The 22,344-nt window shown below is 39.5% G+C and overlaps 1 protein-coding gene across 1 annotated transcript; it reads right to left on the reverse strand.

The window, feature by feature from the left end:
* Positions 1 to 553: 553 nt before the first annotated feature.
* Slc7a13 (solute carrier family 7 member 13) lies at positions 554 to 21,231 on the reverse strand. The gene is made up of 4 exons (XM_032890362.1): positions 20,486 to 21,231; positions 12,019 to 12,150; positions 3,986 to 4,347; positions 554 to 1,159 (listed from the first exon to the last, which is right to left on the reverse strand). Exons 1-4 carry the CDS (start codon positions 21,174 to 21,176, stop codon positions 905 to 907), a joined length of 1,440 nt encoding a protein of 479 aa, XP_032746253.1. The 5' UTR covers positions 21,177 to 21,231; the 3' UTR covers positions 554 to 904.
* Between the last annotated feature and the right edge of the window lie 1,113 nt (positions 21,232 to 22,344).

The following is a 22,344-nucleotide window of genomic DNA, read 5'->3' on the forward strand; positions in this document are numbered from 1 at the left end:
TCTGTACTAGTTTTCTCTGTTGCTGTGGTAAAACACTGGCAAAAACCAACTAGGAGGAGAAAGGGGTTTATCATGACTTAGAGGTTAAAGCACATCATTGGGGAGCTAAGGCAGGAACTGAAACCGACTCTATAAATCCAGTGCTAAGGATGCTGGGAGGGGAGTTATGAATGGAAGCAGGCTTAGGTACAGAGTGAGAATCTGTCTCTAAAATAAACAAAACAACAATGAAAATACCAATTAGGCTTTTGCTTTCTTTTTTTCTCTTTGGGTTTTTTTGTTGGTGGTAGTTTTTTTCTTAATTGTTATTGTTGTTTTTGGGTTTTTTTTTTTTTGATGCTCCTAAAAGAGAAAAAAATACTGAGAGAATTTTTAATTTCAATCATTAACTTTTATTTTAAGACTACATTCAGTAGAAAATCGATGAGATAAACAAACAGAAGAATGAGAAAGACATTGTTAATATGTGAAGCTACACAAACTAGGAATTTAATTTGTATTAAAAATGTTTAGTTATGTATAATACTTTCTTTGCTATTTTTCTTTCTTTTTCTTTTTTTTTTTTGTAAATGTGCATGGTTGCCTACATGTCTATCTGTACACCGCATGTGTGTAATGTCTTCAGAATCCAGAAGAGGATATTGGCTCCTCTGTGCCTAAAGTTCAAGAGTTATGAGCGTCTATGTGGGTCCTGTGGATTGAACTTCAGTCCTCTGGGAGGGCAACTGGTACCCTTAAAAGCAAAGCCATCTCTCCAGGCACTTCCTTTGTCATTGTCAAAACCAGGAACTTCCTGTGTACTTTTCTATACACCATTTCCATTTCTAGAGTCGCCATTTTACTATTCTAGCCTACACTTAACCTTTAGCTGGAACATGATATGGTTACAAAAGTCTATTCTTTCTCAACTTTCTTCTTCTGGCACATGCTCATCAGACACATCAGGGATGCAAATATTAAACAGTAACTGCAGATAGCAAGTCAACTTCTGGAACCACATTAACTTCAATTTAAAGTGTATCAATGGCACGTAAAACAGTAGTCCACCGAGAAAGAAGAGGAACACATAGATATATTGCATCTTCGGAGACTTGATAAGTGGAATCAAAACCATGCTCAGGCTGATGGCAGCTGTTATGAATAAGAACGGAGAAAACACCTGAAAAGATAAAATTGAGAGAAGTAATTAGATGTGAAAAGCCATGTATGATGGCTGAATAGTCCCATAAGTAAAAACAACAGGAAGCTGATGATAGGGAACAGGCTAAGTCAGCCTTAGAGTTAGATCAATGGGCTCAAGGCTTGTAATGCCACAGTGAAAGGAAACATGAAGATTCCCAAGAGAAAATGCTAGTTAAGGGGACATCAGAAGCTAGCCTTGATGCTTCATGAGTGGGGACGGTCATAAGCATATGCTGATAATTATGACTACCTGCAGGCATAAGTGGAAAGAACTTATTCAGAAGGAGTGTCTAGGCCTGCTAGGGTAGAGGGGTGGGGATCTGGGCAACCTTCCAAATAAAATATTTCAAGTCACTGGTCAAGTTAAGAGAAAACTATTTTTACCCTCTGTTAATCAAATTAATATCGACAGTTAAATATTAGGGTTGTAGAAATTTCACATACAAAGGAAGAAATGTATTAAGGCAGAAAAATTCTTTGTCTGAAATTCTACTTTTGTTTGGACAAAAGATTCATTCCAAAACATCATTCTTGGTACCAGGATTGTGCTAGAAATGTAAACATCCCACACTTAATATTACCCTTGTTTTTTTTTTTTCCCTTGAAGGTCTTACTAAGTACATCAGGTCATCTTTAAACTCATAATTTTCCTGCGTCAGCCTCCCAAAGCCTCTAGATTAACTTGAATCATAGACATATACCATCTACCTCTGGACAACCAATTTTGAAATATCTGTAGAAGACATGAATCTATACTCTACTGATATAATATAGTGGTTGAAATTATTAAACATTTTAGTGAGTGGCTAATTCATTTGAATCCTAAATAACAGATTCCTCTCAATTGTTTACAGGCCTTAATAAAATAAGTATCTCATAGATCAGTTTTTTTCATCAAATAATTGAACAAAGGATGTGAGGATTCATGAAGTCAGGCCAAAAAAAATTCCTTTTAAAGCAAATGGAAGTCCAATAATAGTACAATGGTAACTGTTAATGCTATACACTGAATTTTTGCATCCCTTTACTTATATAATCCTGCCAAGATTTTAAGGAGACAAATATTGACTGTGTCCATTGTAAACATGAATGATATGTCAGCAGTGAAATAAGAGAAAGCTTAGAAAAGAAGGTAGGGACCAATCATAGGGTACACATGGAGGGACCCATGGCTTCAGCTGCACATGAACCAGAGGATGGCCTGATTTGGCATCAGTGAAGGAGGAGGCCCTTGGCCCTATGGAGGCTTGATGCCCCAGTGTAGTAGAATGCTAGGGTGGTGAGGTGGAAGTGGGAGCAGCCTCATAAAAGTGGGGGAATGGTGGGATTGGATGGGATGGGGTTTCCAGAGGTGAAACCAGGAAAGTGGATAGCATTTGAAATGTAAATAAACAAAATAACCAATAAAAAAGAAAAGAAAAGAAGGTAGGAACTAGACCTGAGCTCAAACCCTTAATTACCTTGTATTTCTTGATTTATTAGAACTCCATCAACAATTCATAACTTCCTTCCATATCTAATCAGTGGTAAAAGACTGAGTCTAAACTCTTAATGATTACCTTGTATTTCCTGATGTTTTGGAACTCTATCAACAATTCATAACTTCCCCTCAATTACACCTAACCAGTATTTGTGAGTCTGAAAACAGCAAAGAAGCAAAAGATTTTAAAAGATAGAGATATGAGATTAGGAGGAGAGGAAACACTGGAGGTGCGTCCAGGGAGAGGATGGACATCAGTCGTATATACCCGGGGGTCCTCTGATCATACCCTGGATGTCACTGTCAGGGCATCACTTGGCATTCAGTGAGTGTCCAGAGAGATGATAGCTTGCCTAAGGATGGGGGCTGGGCTTCTTGCTAGAGAAGAGACTCTAGCAAGGCACTTGCAATATAGCCACATTATAATGGGTTCCCAAATAATCAAGAGTTAGTCACGGTTGAATGGAAGAAACAGAAGGGAAGACTGAAAGGAGAAGGCAGTGACAAATCAGCACAGTCAGTGATGAGAACATTGCTTCCTTTCTCTCTGGGTTCTGATAGTTTATACTTAGCAAAAGTCAGACACTCTATAGAGACTGCTGAGAATTGAATCTTGACTTCATTCTGTGCTATATGAGCCTTGACAAGCGACATACTTTCTATAAACCCATTTTCTCTTCTCTCATAAGGATGTAAACAGGAAGGGGTATCTAACTTCTGTAGGACAGGTAATCCTCCAACAAAGCTTTGGTCATCAACCAATCGAGACTATTCCATTGTGTGCATAGACTCCCCCGATAATATCCTCACAGTGCCAAGCTTTTGCTTGTTACTTTTTCTGCTATGAGAGAATGCTTTCTTTTTGCATGACATATTTTCTTCTCTCAACTAAAAGCAAGTTTACAGGTAATAAAATTTAAGAGAAGAAATCTGCTGCTGATCTAGTTGAGCTGATATTTCATAACAGTAAATATCATCATGCTTTTTACATCTTCTGTCTATCACTTGGCATATCTTTCCTTACTGTAAAAGATACAACTTGTGTAATAATTCTGTAAGTAAATCAAGCAATCTCAGTTCAAAGGACCCCCAATGATCTGTCTCACCATCCAAAATTATCTGCCTTAGATCAAACCTAAGAGATTTTGTGTTAAGCAAAATCTATTCATCATGAACAAAGTGAAAACAAAGAGCACGTTATCCATATTTACTTCTCAGTTTGCTAAGTAGTAACACATATCGTGTAGATCTTCCGAATATACCATTCAAATACAACCATGTATCATATTTCATATGGAACAAATTCACCCAACCCACCCTTACCTTATATGGTCTGTGTAGATTAGGCTCCTGGTACCTCAGTTTCAAGATCCCTATTACTGATAAGACAGTCCAAATGGAAAAAACAAAAAATAGATAGTTTATCAGCTCAATTAGGTTTGTTAAGACAATTGCAATGGACCCCATACTGACATCTAGTAGCACAGCCATAAAGGGAGAGGAGTGAACATTTAGGGTACTACACAACAAGGGCAGCTGCCCATTCTTGCTTGCAATATATGACGTTCTTGATGTCTCAAATACACTAGTCACAAGGTTGCTGAACAGTGAGGCAGAAATAGCAAAAGGAACACTCCATGTTAATTGGGGAATGACCCTGTCTGTCCATGTGAGAGCCACAGCATCTGCAGAGGAAAAAGATACACAAAAAAAAGAAGTGTTATGAAAAGAGAATCCAATGACAAACCTTTATAGAAATACTTCACAGACAAAACATGATATCCAAAAGATAAAATCTACAAAGAGAGCTTTGTTATTTCCTTTTTCACATTTAAGTCATATCTTGTGCTTGTGCTTATTTTGGATCATATACTGCACCACAAATAGTTGAGTTTATGTCTTTCCAAAAAAAAAATCAGAAACTTATTGAAGGCAAAGACCCCTCATGTCTTGTCTATAACATAAGTAACTTATTCACAGACAGACTCTGTAATAATGAGCTTTCAATACATAGTTGAGGAATGCACTAGATGTGTTGAGGCGATTGAAAGTATGCTTATGGACTACAACTAGCATAGAGAATGCTGACACACTTAGCCAGTGTCAGAAGAAGCAAAACACAGCACTGATGAGAGAGTCTGAGGCTCGCCCAAACCATACATAGCACAATGTAAAATGTAAAAAAAAAAAAAGAGCATAAATTACACAGATCAAAAGTATTTATGATGCTAGAGACTTTTCTAAGTATAGACCAATGGTTCTCAGCTGCAAATCACTTCAATCTTCAGAGGTCATGTGACAATGTCTGGAGAATTGTCTAATTTCCCATAACTGGAGAAGTAGGCATTGGCTGTTGACCTTCTAGTAAGTAGTAACCAGAGATGCTGATAAACATCTTACTATGGTCAGGACAGCTTCAAAGAACCATGTGGTCTAGGACTTGGGATACAGTGCAATGGTGATGTGAAGTGGAAATTTCTGGTTTCTTTAGAGACTCAGTTGTGTCATGTGATGTTTTTCTGGAAGCTGTCATGTGAGAGGTTTTCAGGGTTTTTGTTGTTGTTGTTTTGTTCTGTTTTTTGCTGAAACAGACACGTGGAAAGATGTTTTGCTGAACCAGAGATGTGAGAGGATGTTTTGGTGACAATAGACATGTCACCACATGGTTTTCTGGAAGCTGTCTTGTGAGGAGGCATATGATATTTTGCTGAAACAGATACTTGAGAGGGCGCATGATGTTTAGAAAGAATGTAAGTATAACCCCACAGACAGTGAGAGGATGCTCTTGCACTGGTTCACCTTGCAACGCTTCTCTGGTCTTCACCGATCTTCACTTGGCATGCCTTCATAGCGAGAAATGCACCTTGTGGTATTTTGGCTGCTACCTGTAGCTTTTGTGGACTCTTGATGATTCAGTGGAGCCTCTCGGTTTCTTCTGGATCAAGCTGCTGCTACTGACTCATGTTTGATGTTTTGGACTGGACTGCTCATATCCTGACAACAAAGATTGGAGTCGCCCCAAAGTACTACTTCTATATAGGTCCACATTGACATTTCCTATTAATCTTTCTTTTCATTCACCTCTTTTAGGTGGGCTAGAAGGGAGATTAAAGTGTTTAAGGACCCTTATTAAAGTAGGTTCTGAAAAATTGAAGCCTACAGCAATTTGCTTGCTCACCCTATGTGAGGTTCTGGGTTCAAGACTGATCACTCCAAAACAAAGTGGTCCAAAATGTTGATGTATTGAAATTCAGAAACTTTGCGTTAGAGAAAGCATTAGTGTATATTCCGAAATTGCTACTTGTGTTTGAAGGCCAAAAAAAAAAAGACCTTAGGAACTCAATATGACAGTCAGTATAAAATCCAATAGGATTTGAATGATGGAAATGAGAGAGTGAAGATGATCGAAATACATTGTGTACTTGTATGAAAATGTCAAAGTATGAAGAATATATGCTGTTTAAAGGGATCACGAATAGACAAAAATACTCATTACTCAGAGAAATTCTTTTGAGTCCAATTCATATTGTGAAAATATATGGTAAGGCAGATCATTCCTTCACAAAGAAATAAGTTGTGTTTTCTGCGAACTGAACAGACCAGACCCTAATGGCCCTGAGGAGGTAGGTGTCCTCTGAGCTCTTAATTTTGTCCACAGGCTTCCAGATGACTCCCCATTGCATCAGTATTTTGATGTATGATAATCAATAAGACTTTGGTAATGTAACCAATTTAAAAATATTATCAATGGATCTTGTCCTTAAGATCTCAATTGTTTGTTGAGACAGGTTTCTCTATCTCTGGCTGTCCTGGAACTGGCTATGTAGACCAGGATGGCCTCAAACTGAGAGATCTGCCTACCACTGCTTCCTGTGTGCTAGGATTAAAGATATGGGCCACCATGCAAGATCTTACTTCTTTACTGGTGTTTGCTTGCTGGTTTAGAAACAAGACCTTTTATGTATCCCAGGTTGGCTACACATGTATAATCATCTTGTCACTGTTTCTAGATGCTGGGATTACAGGTATGAGGTGCCATGCTAGTAATCCACTTTAAATAGCCCTACCTGCCACATTACCTGTTCCTGATTGTTATCTGACAGTACTGTGTGTTACTTAAATATATACTGTTACAGTTCTTGCTCATTCCAAATAAGGTCTTCCTATTGGCCACCCAGACCTCAACACACTATATCTTTTCAAAATACTTCCTTCCCGTACTGCACAGGAAATCTCCAGTTTCTCAGTGAACATTCTACAACCACAGTTCCTTACAACCAGATGACTTCACGTAGCTCTGCCCACACTGAGTCTCAAAAATTAGTTATTTTGATAAAAATTAAAGATCATATTCTTGTATGATCTTTATCACTAGTCTACAAGTTATTGTCTCATTTTCAACTCTTTCCTCCATTTTCATTTAGTTTTATTATACATGTGATATATACAATATATATAAAGTAAAATAAACAGTGAAGCCTATAAAGTCAAAAAACCCCTGTCCTTAACAAGTTCTTATTCATGTATTCCAGATGTAAATGCTGTTCACATCTGGCTGCTTCCCTTTCCTGCCTTTCCTATAATTATATATTATATATTATATCAGCCTATAAGGGGGGTATGCTTGAGTCATTTGTGTGCACATGTGTGAGTGTGGAGGTTCTCCTGTGACTGAATATTTACATTTACTTTTGTTCATTTCCCATGTATCTTGGTCATATTGGTACACATACATTCATACAATTATTTTAGGTACTTCTCAGTACTCTGTAATATAGCCATAAATTCTCCATTTGTTCTGAATTGATTGATTTGCGGGCTGTTTTCTATTTTTTGTTAATGGAAAATGTGCTTTAAATCTGAGCTTCATAGCAATGTCTCTGAAAAATGAAGGCTGAAAAGAAGATCAGAGTTCCAAACCAACCTGGGCCATAGAGCAAGATTCTAGGCCTCCAAAAGAAAAATGTACTTTAATAAAAAAAAAAACACGCAAAACAGAATGTGAAATCATTTAATGGATGACCATAACAAGAAACTATTTTAAGACGTCAAAAATCACTCATAAAAATTCTTTCTTTCTTGTTTATTATTTATATTTACTTTGAAATAGGGTTTCACTATGTAGCTCTGGATGACACAGAACTACCTATGTAGACCAGTTGTGCATGACTTCTGTGCCTTAATTTCTTATTATTTATATAATTCTGTTCAGAGTATATTTTTAAAAGTACAACTTGTGAGCATACCATTTTTACAATTCATATCATCATCATCATCATCATCATGTGTATAGGAGGCACACACATACACACACACACACACACACACACACACAGAGAGAGAGAGAGAGAGAGAGAGAGAGAGAGAGAGAGAGAGAGAGAGAGAGAGATTAAAACACAACTTTGAGTTTAAGAGTCAGCTCTCTTCTACTGTGGGTTCCAATAATCCAACTCAGGTCACCAGCGTTACACAGCAAGTGCTTGACCCACTGAGCCATCTCACTGACCCATAAACGTGTGTGTCTTAAATAAGAGAAACACTACAAAGTTCATCCAAAAATGGTTGTGTCAATTTGTGAGTAATTAATTCTAAAATTTCCACTTACAGTTCAAATTTCCTAATGCAGCTAGGTGTTTGAGACAAACTTCCTGTAGACAGTCTGAACAAGGAAACTTTCTTAATACTGTTTCCACATCACTTCTTAACCATTTAGATTATCTAGCCCTATGTTAATATCCCATATTTTAAGTGTGGCTCAGAAACCTCTAGAACATTTGTAAGCACTCTGAACACGCGGTCAGCAGGGCTTCGGGATTTTCAGATTGAAAATGCCGGAGCTGAAATTCCTTCCACACTCTTCCTATACTCCAAATTCTGAAGGAGCACTTCTTTCCTCCTGTATAGAATTTTCACAGTAAAAATTTGGAAGTTGTTTGGGTTTTTTGGTTCATTTTCTTTTTTGTTTTGAGACAAGGTCTCTCTACGTAGTCCCGACTTTCAGGGAGTTTGCTATGCCTCCCTCCGACTCACAGGGGTGCAGCTGCCTCTCCCTCTAAAGATACGGAATTAAAGGCATGCACCTCCACACCCAGATGAGGACATTTTTTTCAGGCTGGAGAGATGGCTCAATGGTTAAGATCTCTGACTGCTCTTGCAGAAAACTCAAGTTCACTTTCCAGCCCCCACATGGCAACTGAAAACTGTCTGTAATTCCAGCCTCTGTTCATCCAACATCCTCAGGCCCACATACATGCGGGCAAAACACCAATGGACATGAAACAAAAGGAAATAAAAATTTTAAAGTAAGATTTAAAAGAAAACGAAAAGCCTTTTTCTTAAGAGAACAGTAAGTGTGGAAACAAGACAGAGATCTGACATCTACAGACTAAACACCATGCATGTGACCGAACTGCCTGAGCTCTTCTCTATATAAAGTGTGGAAACTAGTATGATCATAGATCCCAGTGTGTCTCGAGAAAAAAATGTAACACCAATTCACACTATATTCTAAAAAATTCCAGACCCCTTTCCATATGCTTGGTTGACAACCTCTAGCCCTCAAGTTCCTAACTCCTAATAGCTTACCTCTTTTTGTTTACAACCATATCTGTAGTTATATAAATCATGTAGTTCATAAAGCAAAAAATAATGTTCACTGGTTCCTTTCTACCTTGCATGTAGAAACTTTTCCATCATTAACACGTGTAACCATTGTCCTCTTAAGTGTCCATCAACAATATGAGCTTCTGAAAACCTCAATGGTGTCAATGAGAGGGCTCTACAGCTACATGCTGCCACACCTGAAGACCTGACTTCCATCCCCACAGAGCAGACGGAGAGAACCAACTCCTGCAAGTTGTCCTCTGGCCTTCATACGTACAACAGAGCACACGTGCACACACACACAAAATAATAAGTAAATGCAATTTAAATATTTAAACAAAAACCCAGGAAAGTCCACTATGTAGACTTAGATAAGCGATTTACTTCCAACTTTTTGGATATGTTGGTGGTCTTTAATTCTGTGCCACTGTAACTGATGATATGACAGTCTTCCCTAAATGTACATGTCTTATCTCTCAGCGTGAAATTCCAATGCAGTAAGAGTACATGTCTTAAAATTCTAAAGTAATCATTCAGATTTTAAATCAATTCTGAAGATTATAAGCCTGAGAAAGTCAATGATAAAAAAAAACAAAAAACAAATTGCAAACAACAGTTAGCAGCTTCCTGAGTTTTTCACACAAGTCCAAACTATTGGGATACCTATAAAATTGTTGCAATTTCTACCCTATTCCAGAGTTCTCTAGTAGCCAATATAGCCAGAGTACTGCCTATAGTCATAAAGAGTGCCGGATTCAGTGAATCACAAGTCAGAATCATCAGAAAGGAAGAAGCTTCAGTTAAGAAAACACCTCCATGAGGTGCATTTTCTTAATTAGTGGTCAATAGCGGAGTACCCAGGCGATTGTAGGTGATGCCAGTGCAGGGCTGGCAGTCCTGACTTCTGTCAGAAGGTAGGCCAGGCAAGCCATGAGGAGCAAGCCAATAAACAGCATCCCTCCATGGCCTCTGCAACTCTTGCCTCCAGGTTCCTGCCCCATTTGAGTTCCTGTCCTGACTTCCTTCACTGGCAAACAGCAATGTGGAAGTGAAATCTGAATAAACCCTTTCCTCCCCAACTTGGTCCTTGGTTATAGTGTTTCTTTGCATCAATAAAAGCCCTAAGAAAGACCTTTTCACAGGGGTCTTATATATCAAATATCTTGAATATCAGACATTTGCATTACAGTTCACAAAAATAGCAGAATTACAATTATGAAATAGTAACAAAAATAATTTTATATTGGCATCACTTCAACGTGAGGAACTGTATTACACGTTCCCAGCATTGGGAAGGTTGAGAGCTACTGTTATAAATGGTCCCTGACACAGCTGGGTTAGTTCATGAGGCAGTGTATCTGCCCAGGGTTGCATTTGATTAGTTCCCACAGAAACTTGTTTCTATCTCCTCTCTCATACCAAGTCTTCCTAGACCCATAGTGAACCAACTCTGTTGTGGCACACCACCTGGCAGCATGCGACAGCAGTCACGTGGCAGTGGAGGCAATTCCATGAGGTTTTTATTAAACCTACCCCGAGGTTTGAAATCTCCCCAAGTAAACAAATGATCATGATGAAGGTGTTGGAAATCCAGAATTTACCATTGCACACTGTGTATACTCTGATGATCTACAATCTGATTATATATATATATTTCTAGGTCAGGAGGAAACTTATCCCACAGTTCTCAAATACTCACCAAACCAAGAAGAGTCGTTCAGTGCTGCTTAGTTCAAAGTTACTGAGTAACAGTTTACCTCAAGAGGTGACAACTTGAAGTGTGGCATTGGTGTGTGAAAGAGCTAGTCTTCCATTTTTTCGAACTTCTTTTTACAACTTGACTCTGCTATTCATCTTTAAGTGACTGTTGATCTCTCTTTGAGAGTTTCTTTCTCTGTCTTTTTTTTTTTTGTCTTTTCTAAAAAGAGTCTCTCTAACCTAGAGATCCTCCAGTCTCAGCTTTCCAAATGCTCTCTCACAGTCTAAAACACAGGCACATCCTGGCCAGCCTGTTACTAGAACACCATGAATTGGGACTCTGTATAATAACGAACGGTGCGCAGCCCTCCTGACTGGCAATGGGGCACAACTGCACTCAAAGAGCTGTATTGTATTTCCGTCTTGCTGTTTGTGTATACAAACCTCAAGAGAGGACTTCCCTGGGTGTCAGAGCCATCAGGTAGAAAATATTCGTGTCCTAAGATACTGAAAATATCCCTGGAATATTCTTCGGTTGTCACTTTAATCAAATTTTCAATATATTTAGGGTCATTTGCCACACAAGATTTAGAGCTATTTAAGATAAATAAATGTCTATTTTACATACTAATAATATTGACTCTAGGCATCAAGCAGCAGTTAGTGTTTGTTTGTTCAGCTGGTAAGGTCCCTCATTTCAAACCTTCCACTCTCAGCGTCACATAGACTATTGACCATCCAGCCTTTGCAGGTATCCATGGCTACTGGTTATTCATCATCGCTCTGCCTGAATTCCTGCAAACGGTAGCTAATATTTTGAATCTGTGTCACTCCGTACCTTTTCCACATAATCAGAAAGTACATAGCTATACTTGAAACGAATCTCCCTTTTAAGTCAAATCATACTCTCACCACCCTGTTATTAAAACATCATGAATTGCATCTCTCTGTATAATAATGAACAATGCACAGCCATCCTGACTGGCAACGTGACTCAACTATGCCAAAAGAACTTTTTTTATTTATTTATTGTCTTACTGTTTATGTATACCAACCTGAAGAGAGAAGTTCCTGGGGGCTCAGAACTGTCAGGTAGGAAAGATTAGCCAGTAAGTACACCACAGTTACCAGAGGCAGCGCTGTGAATATGCATCTAGGAATTGTTTTGCTGGGTTCCTTCAGCTCCCCTATAACACACAAAATAGCAGCATCAGACTTGGGGAATTTTAAAAATAAATCCTTAAACTTAATTTTTTAAATTGTACATGTGTCAAATATTAGACAAGATTCTTTCTGTTCATTCTGCCACAACACCCTCACACACTCAAAGGCAAACTACTACTGAACGCTGATGCATTTCTTAAGACACTGGAGTTGGGGTTAAGGCGCCTGTACCATTTGTAACCTTCCCCAATCTTCACACTCTTTAAGTGGGAAGTAGGCACTGTGTTCAAATCATAGGAATAGAATGTTAAACAGAAACTTCACGAGAGTGAACGTAGAGAAGAGAAGCTCCGGGCTGGAGAAGTGGCTCAGAGGTTAAGAGCACTGGCTGTTCTTCCAGAGGTCCTAAGTTCAATTCCCAGCAACCACATGGTGGCTCACAACCATCTATAGTGAAATCCGATACCCTCTTCTAGCCTGCAGGTGTACCCACAGAGAAAGCACTCATATACATAAAATAAATGAATCTTTAAAAAAGAAAAAAAGAAGAGGAGCTCCACATTAGGCAACCATATAGTGAAAATCATGAATATATTACGTGACTGTGCAGAGACAGGTCAGGAGGCAGGTTGATGGGCCCTTTTATTATCTCTAATTGGTGACCTGGTCCTTTAAAAAAACACATCATGCCTCGTCTTGCTAAAGTCCCTGTTTTATGTGAAAAATTCCTTCTTTCCTAGCTGACGACTTTGCTTCTCCTTCGATTCAGCGAGACCATTACCTCTGAGAAAGTAACAGAGGAGACTCCCTGGCTAGCAAGATCATCTCATGAATGTATTCTTAAGGCAAGTACTGAAAGGAGTTAACGTCCCTCTCTTCGTTGTTGTTGGTTTGTTGTTGTTTTAATGATTTTTAAATCGTTAAACCAACCTTTTAGTTTAAAAAAAATTTTAAAAAAGCTTGAAGATGTAGCTCACTAATCAAGTGCTTGTCCATCATGGAACTGATATGAATGATGAAGCAGAAAAGGAGTAAAGAATTAGCAGATCTGATATTAATTCTGCCTGCCAGTTATTGCTCATGGTGCCTCCTATTGTTTAGTTCTGGGTCAGAAATGTCTTGGTTACTGTTGTATTGCTGTAAGGAAACACAGTGCTCATGGCGGATCTTATAAAGGAAAGTATTTAACCGCGGGGTTGATTACAGTTTCAGAGAGTTTGTCGATTATCATCAAGGCAAGAAGCATGGTGGCATACAGGTAGGCAGGGCACTGGGACAGTACCTGAGAGCTTAACATTTTGAGATGGGGAGGAGAGGAAGAGGGGAAGGGGAGGAGGAGGGGAGAGGCAAGGTAGCTAGGGAGGAGGGGGAGAGGCTGGGCTTGGCATAGGTTTTTGAAACCTCAAAGCCCACCCCAGTGACATACAATAAGACCACACCTCCTAGTCCTTCTAATCCTTTCAAACAGTTTCACTGCCTGGTGACTGCACACTTAAGTATATCAATCTATGGGGACCATTCTCATTCAAACCACCAAAAAAAGAAATTATGAGCTAATGAAATTCCAATCCTGGGGCCTTTAAAACCTTTGAAGATGGTTATTGTTGGGCTAGATTATATCTCAGTGGTAGAATACTTGCCAAGCATGTAAAAAGACAAAATTTGATCTCCAGCACACACATGTGTCTCCCACACACAAGCTATGTTAATAGATACAGTTATTAGTTAAAGCTTTGAAACAAGAGGGCAACTTTTAAAATTAACTACACTTTTTTTCTTGGCCTTTTATTTATTCTCATTACATATATGGTTTGTAGTAAGGTGACAAAGATTAAAACTTAATTTATACCCCATAAAAACAATAATGCCAACCAACCAGAGCTTCCAAGGACTAAACCTAATGAAAGACTATATATGGATTGACCCAGGGCTCCAACTGCATATGTAGCAGAGAATAGCCTTGTTGGGGCATCAGGGGAAGGGGAAACCCTTGGTCCTGCCAAGGTTGGATCCCCAGTGCAGGGGAATATGGGGGGCAATAAGGGGGATGTACAGGGGGAATAACCATATGGGGGAGGGGGAGGGGAGGGAATGGGGGCTTATGGACAGGAAACTGGGAAGGGGAATAACCTTTGAAATGTAAGTAAAGAAATATATATAATAAAACATTTTTAAAAACTTAATTTATAAGCAGATTATATAATAAGAAGTTATTCTGATGACAGTTTATAATAACATGGCAGACAGACAGTAAATATCCTTGGCCCTTGATCTTGAAAGTCAGATTATTCTAGTACTATTTATCAGATGCTGATAAACCACATTTTTTTTTATCTTAGAGGAATTGTAATCTCATCAAATGACAATCATAACAAACGTTGCAGATGGGAATCTCAAATATCAAAGTGTGAATCTTTTGAGAAACACTGCAGGAGGGTAAAACATGAAGATAAATATGTAAATGCACATGTTAAATAGAACAGGATGCACAGTTCATAGTTAAAAGAAAAATGTTCCTTACAGAGAAACTCAAACAATGCAACCTGATACTTTCTCACAATATACGGTTAAACTGTCTCTTCTTTTTTTAAAAAAAATTATTTATTTGTTTGTTTGTTTGTTTGTTTGTTTGTTTATTATGCTCCAGATTTTATTCCCCTCCCGGTCCACCCTCTGACTCTTCCACATGCCATACCTCCTCCCTGTCTGCCCCATCCCCCATCTCCACAAGGATGTCCCCACCCCACCCACCGCATAGACCTCTAAACTTCCTGGGACCTCCAGTCTTAGGGGCATCTACTCTGACTGAACCCAGACCTGGGAGTCCTCTGCTGTATATGAGTTGGAGGCCTCATCTCAGCTGGTATAGGCTGCCTGGTTGGTGATCCAGTGTCTACAAGATATCAGGGGTCCAGGTTAGTTGAGACTGCTGGTCCTCTCCAACAGGGTTGCCCTCTTCCTCAACTCCAGCGTTTCCCTAATTCAACCACAGGGGTCAGCAGCTTCTGTCCATTGGTTGTGTGCACAGATCTGCCTCTGACTCTTTCGGTTATTTGTTGGGTCTTTTGGAGGACAGTGGTGGTAGGTCCCTTTGTGTTAGGGCCCAATACCTTCACTAATGGTATCAGGTCCTGGGGCCTCCTCTAATGCTGGATCCTACTTTGGGCCTGTCACTGAACCTTTTTCTCAGGCTCTTCTCTACTTCCATTCCTGCATTTCTTTAAGACAGAATAATTATGGGTCAGAGTTTTGACTGTGGGATAGCAACCCTATCCATCACTTGATGCCTAGTATTTCTGCTGGAGATGGGATAAACCACATTTTATAAGTAGAAGTTCAGGAAATTTTCCCCTCTGCCGATGTGTTTGAGCCACTTCCTCACTTTCTCTTCTACTGCCTTCAGTGTATCTGGTTTTATGTGGAAGTTGTTGATCCAATTGGACTTGAGCTTTGTACAAGGCAAAAAGAATGGATCAATTTGCATTCTTCTACATGCTGACCTCCAGTTGAACCAGTACCAGTTGTTGAAAATGTTATCTTTATTCCACTGGATGGTTTTAGCCCCTTTTTCAAAGATAGATGTCTGGGTTCATTTCTGGGTCTTCAATGCTATTCCATTGATCTACCTGCCTGACTCTGAACGAATACCATACAGTTTTTACCACGATTGCTCTGTAATACAGCTTGAGGTAAGAGATGATGATTCCCCCAGAAGTTCATTTATTGTTGAGAATAGTTTTTTCTATCCTGGGTTTTTTGTTATTGCAAATGAATTTGCAAATTACTCTTTCTAGCTCTATGAAGAATAGAGTTGGAATTTTGATTTCATTGAGTCTATAGATTGCTTTCAGCAAGATGGCCATTTTTACAGTATTAACCCTGCCAATCCATCTTCTGGACATCTTTCCATCTTCTGAAATCTTCTTTGATTTATTTCTTCAGAGACTTGAAGTTCTTGTCATACAGATCTTTCACTTGCTTGGTTAGAGTCATACCGAAGTATTTTATATTATTTGGGACTATTGTGAAGGGTATCGTTTCCCTAATTTCTTTCTCAGCCTGTTTATCCTTTGAGTAGAGGAAAGATACTGATTGGTTTGAGTTAATTTTGTATCCAGCCAATTTGCTAAAGTTGTTTAATAGCTCTAAGAGTTCTCTGGTGGAATTTTTGGGACTTAAGTATACTATCGCATCATCTGCAAATAGTGATATTTTGATTTCTTCCTTTCCAATTTATATCCCTTTGACCTCCTTTTGTTGTCTCTGGCTAGAACTTGAGTACTATGTTGAATAGGTAGGCGAGAATGGGCAGCCTTGTCTAGTCCTTGATTTTATTGGGATTGCTTCAAGTTTCTTTCCATTTAGTTTGATATTCGCTAATGGTTTGCTGTATATTGCTTTTACTATACTTAGGTATGGGGCTTGAATTCCTAATCTTTCCAAAACTTTTATCAGGAAAGGGTGCTGAATTTTGTCAACTTCTTTCTTAGCATTTAATGAGACGATCATGTAATTTTATATTCTAAGATCAAGAATCAACAAATGGGACCTCATAAAATTGCAAAGCTTCTATAAGCAAAGGACACTGTCAATAAAACAAAATGGTAACCAACAGATTGGGAAAAGATCTTCACAATAGAGAGTTATTATCCAATATATACCAAGAACTCAAGAAGTTACACTCCAGAAAATCAAATAACCTTATTAAACAATGGGATACAGAGCTAAACAAAGAATTTTCAACTGAGGAATATCGAATGGCCAAGAAGTACCTAAAAAATGTTCAACATCATTAATCATCTGGGAAACACAGATCAAAACAACCCTGAGATTCTACCTCACACCAGTCAGGATGACTAAGGTAAATAAATCAGGTGACAACAGATGCTGGTGAGGATGTGGAGAAACAGGAACACTCCTCCATTGTTGGTGGAATTGCAAGCTGGTACAACAACTGTGGAAATCAGTCTGGCGCTTCCTCAGAAAATTTGACATAGTTCTACCTCAGGACCCACATATACCACTCTCAGGCATATACCCAAAAGATACTCCAACATAGAACCCAGATGTCCTTTAGCAGAGGAATGGATACAGAAAATGTGGTACGTCTACACAATGGAATACTACTCAGGTACTAAAAACAATGATTTCATGAAATTCTTAGGGAGACGGATAGAACTAGGCAATATCATCCTGAGTGAGGTAACCCAATCACACACACACACACACACACACACACACACACACACACACACACAAATCCACATACATGACATGTACTCACTGATAAGTGGATATTAGCCCAAAAGCTTGGAACACCCAAGATACAATTTACAGACCACATGAAGCTCAAGAAAAAGAAAGACAAAAGTGTGGGTTCTTCAGTCCTTCTTAGAAGAGGGAACAAAATACTCAAGGAGGAAATACAGAGACAAAACGTAGAGTAGAGACTAAAGGAAAGGCCATCTAGAGACTGCCACACATGGGGGTCCATCCCACATGCTAATAGTCACTATTAGGGATGCTAAGAGGTACAAGCTGATTGGAGCCTAATAAAGCTATCTCCTGAGAGGCTGTGTCAGAGCCTGACAAATACAGAGGCAGATGCTTGTAGCCAACCATTGGACTGAGAACAGGATCCCCAGTGAAGGTGTTAGAGAAAGGATTGAAGTAAATGAGGGTTTCTATTCAACCCCATAGAAAGAACAACAATAACAACCAACCAGTCACCCCAGAGCTCCCAGGGACTAAACCACCAAACAAAGAGTACACATAGAGAGGGTCATGGCTCTAGCTGCATATGTAGTAGAGAACGGGCTTTGTTCGGCATCAATGGGAGGAGAGACGCTTGGTCTTGTGAAGGCCCAATGCCCCAAAGTAGGGGAATGCCAGGGCAGGGAGCCAGGAGAGAATGGGGAGAGCACCTTCATGGAGGTGAGGGTGGGGAGGTGGGATGGTGGGTTTCTGGAGTACAAACCAGGAAAGGGGATAACACTTGCAATGTAAATAAAGAAAATATCCAATAAACAAAAAGGACAGAAATTTAAAAATAAATAAGTAGAAGTGCTGTTTAAAAATCTTAAAACTTATTTTGTAAATTAGCTACCACAGCACAAATTAAGAAAGTGACAAATCCTAACTACTAACTTGCTAGGGAATAAGTAAATGGCTTTTTATCTGGTTTTGCTTTTTGACACAGTGTCTAGAATCCATTATGTAGCCAAACACTACCCTTGAATTCCTGGTCCTCCTCTCATACCTCCTGAGTGCTGGGATTATAGGTGTAATACATGACACCTGGTTTTATGGACTATAGGGACAGGACATATTGAAACATCCTCAGCTGTTTGTTGACCATCAGCCATTTGAGAGAAATTCTGTATTAGTTTAAAGATTCTTAACTGTTCTAGATCTTTCTTAATCAGAAATAATTACATGAAAGTGATGCATCTCCAGCAGCAGAACAAGATAAAATTACTTCAAAGTACATTCTTCTGAGGTGTGTGCACACAAGTGCACATGCACACGATGCACACACACACACACACACACACACAACCACACTCACATACACTCACACACTCACAGACATAAAGACTCTCTTTAAGTCGCAAACTTCGAAAGAATTATTCGAGTCTTTTTTTCTTCATTCCTCACTTTTGGACCCAATATAAACTAATTTTTTTAAATGTATTTTTATTGGATATTTTATTTATTTACATTTCAAATGTTATTCCCTTTACTGGTTTCCTTCCACAATCCCCCTATCCCATTCCCCCTCCTGCTTCTATGAGGGCACTGATCTACCTACCCACTCCTGCCTTGCTACCCTGGCATTCCCCTACACCAGCAAAACGAGCCTTCACAGGACCAAGGGCTTCCTCTACCATTGCTGCCTGCTACATATGCAGATGTAGCCATGGGTCCCTCCAAATGTACTCTCTGATTGATGGTTTAGTCCCTGGGAGCTCTGGGGGGTCTGATTGGTTGATGTTGTTCTTTCTAGGGGTTTGCAAACCCCTTCAGCTCCTACAGTCCTTCCCCTAACTCCTCCATTGGGGTCTCCATGCTCAGTCTGATGGTTGGATGCAAGCATCCACATCTGTATTGGTCAGTCTCTAGCACAGCCTCTCAGGAGACAACTACATCTGGCTCCTGTCAGCAAGCACACCTTGGCATCCTCAATAGTGTCTGGATTTGGTGGCTACATATGGGATGGATCCCCAGGTGGTGCAGTCTCTGGATGGCCTTTCCTTCAGTCTCCGCTCTACTTTTTGTTCCTGTATTTCCTTTAGACAGGAACAATTCTGGGTTGGAAGGGGAGCATCCTCATAGAAGCAGGGGGAGGGGGATGGGAGAGAGGGGCAACTGGGAAAGGGGATAACATTTGAAATGTAATAAAATATCTAATAAAGAAAGTTAAAAAAAAAAAAAAAAAAAGAAAAAAAAGAAAGAAAGGGAGGTATTAAATTGTTGCCTGAGAGCTGTCAAGACAGCTATGATTATCTTATGTTAAAAAAAAAAACAACAACAACAAAAAAAAAAAACTAAAGGACCTAGTACAGGTGCAAAGCGAAGCCCCTGCCCTGAGGCGAACAAGGAAGCAATGCCCCACAAGAAATGGCTACAGCAGCGCACAGCTGCCATGGTAAGGAAAGGTCTTGAAGTTGTAGGAGCGCGTCCACTTCATGTGTCCAGGAGGGCCAGGCTGGGGAGTGAGGAAAAGGAAACCTCTCTCAGATGACCGTTGGTACTGGCAATAATCCAAAACTTTTTTCTTGTCCTAGGAATCAAACCCAGAGCCTCAAGCATGCTAAATAAATGCTCTAATACTGAGCTGTGTAGGACCCCACCCCATCTCCCAATTGTAATTTCGTATGAACCTTTAGCAACACATTCATCCATGGAAGAAGAAATTTTTATAATTAAAAAACACGATTCCAAAACTAAATAAATGAAATCGGTGAAGAGCCGAAGAGTGCAGCCACTTGCAACACAACCCAGTCTGGCTTTACGACATTTCTGGATCCACAGTTTCACAGGACTGAGTTTTTTGCACCCTCTGAGCATTTATGCATTAACAGAAAGAAAAAGTGCATTAAATCAGGAGGTCTCATATTTCTGGTCCCAGAAAAATTAAGATGAAAAAGAGAAGGGTTTTGTTTGTTTTCATGTTAGTTTGAAATGAATTGAATGGGGAGAAAAATTAAGAATAGGTGATTTAGGAACTTAATGAATGAAGATCGCTATAGAGTTTGATAAGATCGCTAAGATGATAGTCAATGCATAATGAAAGATTCTCACTTCACATACAACCTATCAGCCATGTTTTCTCCCCCCCTCCAGATTAATAATTACCTGCTACGTATGTAAAACTTCCTCCGCCAGAAAATGCGAAGTATCCTTGGAAGATAGCTTCTATCAACCGAGACACCTCTGGAAACTCGGCATCAAAAGCATTCTGAAGCCTTCGCACGTTCTCCTTCCTCCCTGTCACCAGCAAGAACAAGCCGCTGAGGGAAATGAAGCTAAGTATACCCATCTTCAGCACCGTGCTCACTGTCTGAAGCCATGACAGCTCTTTCACACCACGAGAATTCAGAATTCCCACAATCCACAGCATCGCCAGGGCCAGACATTTTTTTGGTACAGCCGGGGCAGAGCAGCTGGGATAGAAAGGCTGAATGCCATACTCGGCGAGTAGCAGAGCTTGACTAGCCAGTACGCCTGGGCCCGTAAACAAAGAAGTCCAAAGTCTTAGGAATGCCACAAAAGGGCCAAAGCATCTCTTTAAAAAATAGTAGTGAGCCACCGTGTATGGGAAGGTTATTCCAATTTCTGCAGCGCAGAGAGTACTGGTCAAGGACAGCACTGCACAGAAAACCCAAACACACAAGGAGACTCCCACATTCATGGAAGAGTACTGTAGCACTCCCTTGGGGGACACAAATATCCCTGCACCAATTATATTGATAATTAAAAAATTTGTCCCCCAGAAATATCCAAGTTGTCTCTTGAGATATATTTTCTTCTCTATATCCATTGCCATTGAGAGTAGTTTACGCTCAACAAAATTCTAGTCTGTGAATGTTTCTACCTATATAGATGCTCTGAAATGTACAGCTCTCTTCTTATTCCACCTCTATTAAATATGATCTATGTTCAATAATTAACAAAGTAGGTGTGACACATTTAGGTGAAATAAAATGGGTTGGTTACCTGTAAGGACTTAGTCTGACCTTTCTTTTAATAATTATCAGAATCAGGCATTTCAATTGAAAAGGGAATTTTAAAGGAATGAAAGTTTGGAAATGGGAATAAAGAGTGTTCTTGTTAAAGTTGCTAAGAACTTGTCTGTGCTGTGTTCACTGCATCCACGGACAATTGCCAAGATTAGGTGGACAACTGAAAAGTCACAAGAAAGATATGAGGTGGAAGAAATTTCAAAACTGGGAAATAAGTGGGCTTGTCTGTGGGTATTTATCTGTCTGTTTGTGACTGGGTCTTGCAATATAACCCTGGCTGCCCTGGATCTTGCTATATACACAAGGCAGGACTAAACCTACACATTCCTTCTGCCTTACCAGCATCCATCACCATACCCAGACTTCAATGTTTTGCAGTGAAATAAGAGAGGAGATTAGGAAAGAAGCAGGATGAAAGTATGTTGGAGAATACAGAGCATTTTCAGGGAATCAAGATGTAGAGTGCCTATAGTCTCAGCCACTCAGGAGGCTGACACACAAGGATCAATTCAAGGCACAGCATGGCTGGCTTCCCCAAGTGTGGCTGAAATATTCATCAAGAAATCAAAAATGAAGTGTGACCCCATGGGAAAATTGTCTAATGTAGCTATGCAAACAGGATCACTTCACCTTGGAGGTAAGATGGGAGTTAAGAAATGCTTCTCCAGGCTTAAAACTTCATGTGTTCTGTTTGGTTTTGAGTGTGACTGGTGACCGTTTCCTTTGTACTTGCCTATTGTCCCCTTTGAATTAATTCCTCTGTCCTATGTCTATCCCAACACTGCATTTTGGAAGTAGATTTTTCTTTCATTTCATGCTTTCAAAACTGCAGTGAATTTTTCCCAGGATGGTTCAGGACTTAAATCTGACCCGTATTCAAGTCACATGATCAATCTTTTGAGTTGGTGCTAAATGGACTGATACTTGGAGATTATTGGAATTGAATTAATGTATTTCACCTGAGACTATGAC

Source organism: Rattus rattus, chromosome 1 (assembly GCF_011064425.1).
Source record: "Rattus rattus isolate New Zealand chromosome 1, Rrattus_CSIRO_v1, whole genome shotgun sequence".
Lineage (NCBI taxonomy): Eukaryota > Metazoa > Chordata > Mammalia > Rodentia > Muridae > Rattus > Rattus rattus.

Excerpts from the sequence above, each read along its gene's own strand:
- Slc7a13 (XM_032890362.1), bottom strand. The coding sequence starts at position 21,176 with ATGGCAATGGATATAGAGAAGAAAATATATCTCAAGAGACAACTTGGA. Across the intron at positions 4,348-12,018 it reads CCAGGAACTTCTCTCTTCAG|ATGCTGTGGCTCTCACATGG; the intron begins GTTGGTATACAT and ends TTTCCTCTGCAG. Across the intron at positions 1,160-3,985 it reads ATCTACACAGACCATATAAG|GTGTTTTCTCCGTTCTTATT; the intron begins GTAAGGGTGGGT and ends TTATCTTTTCAG.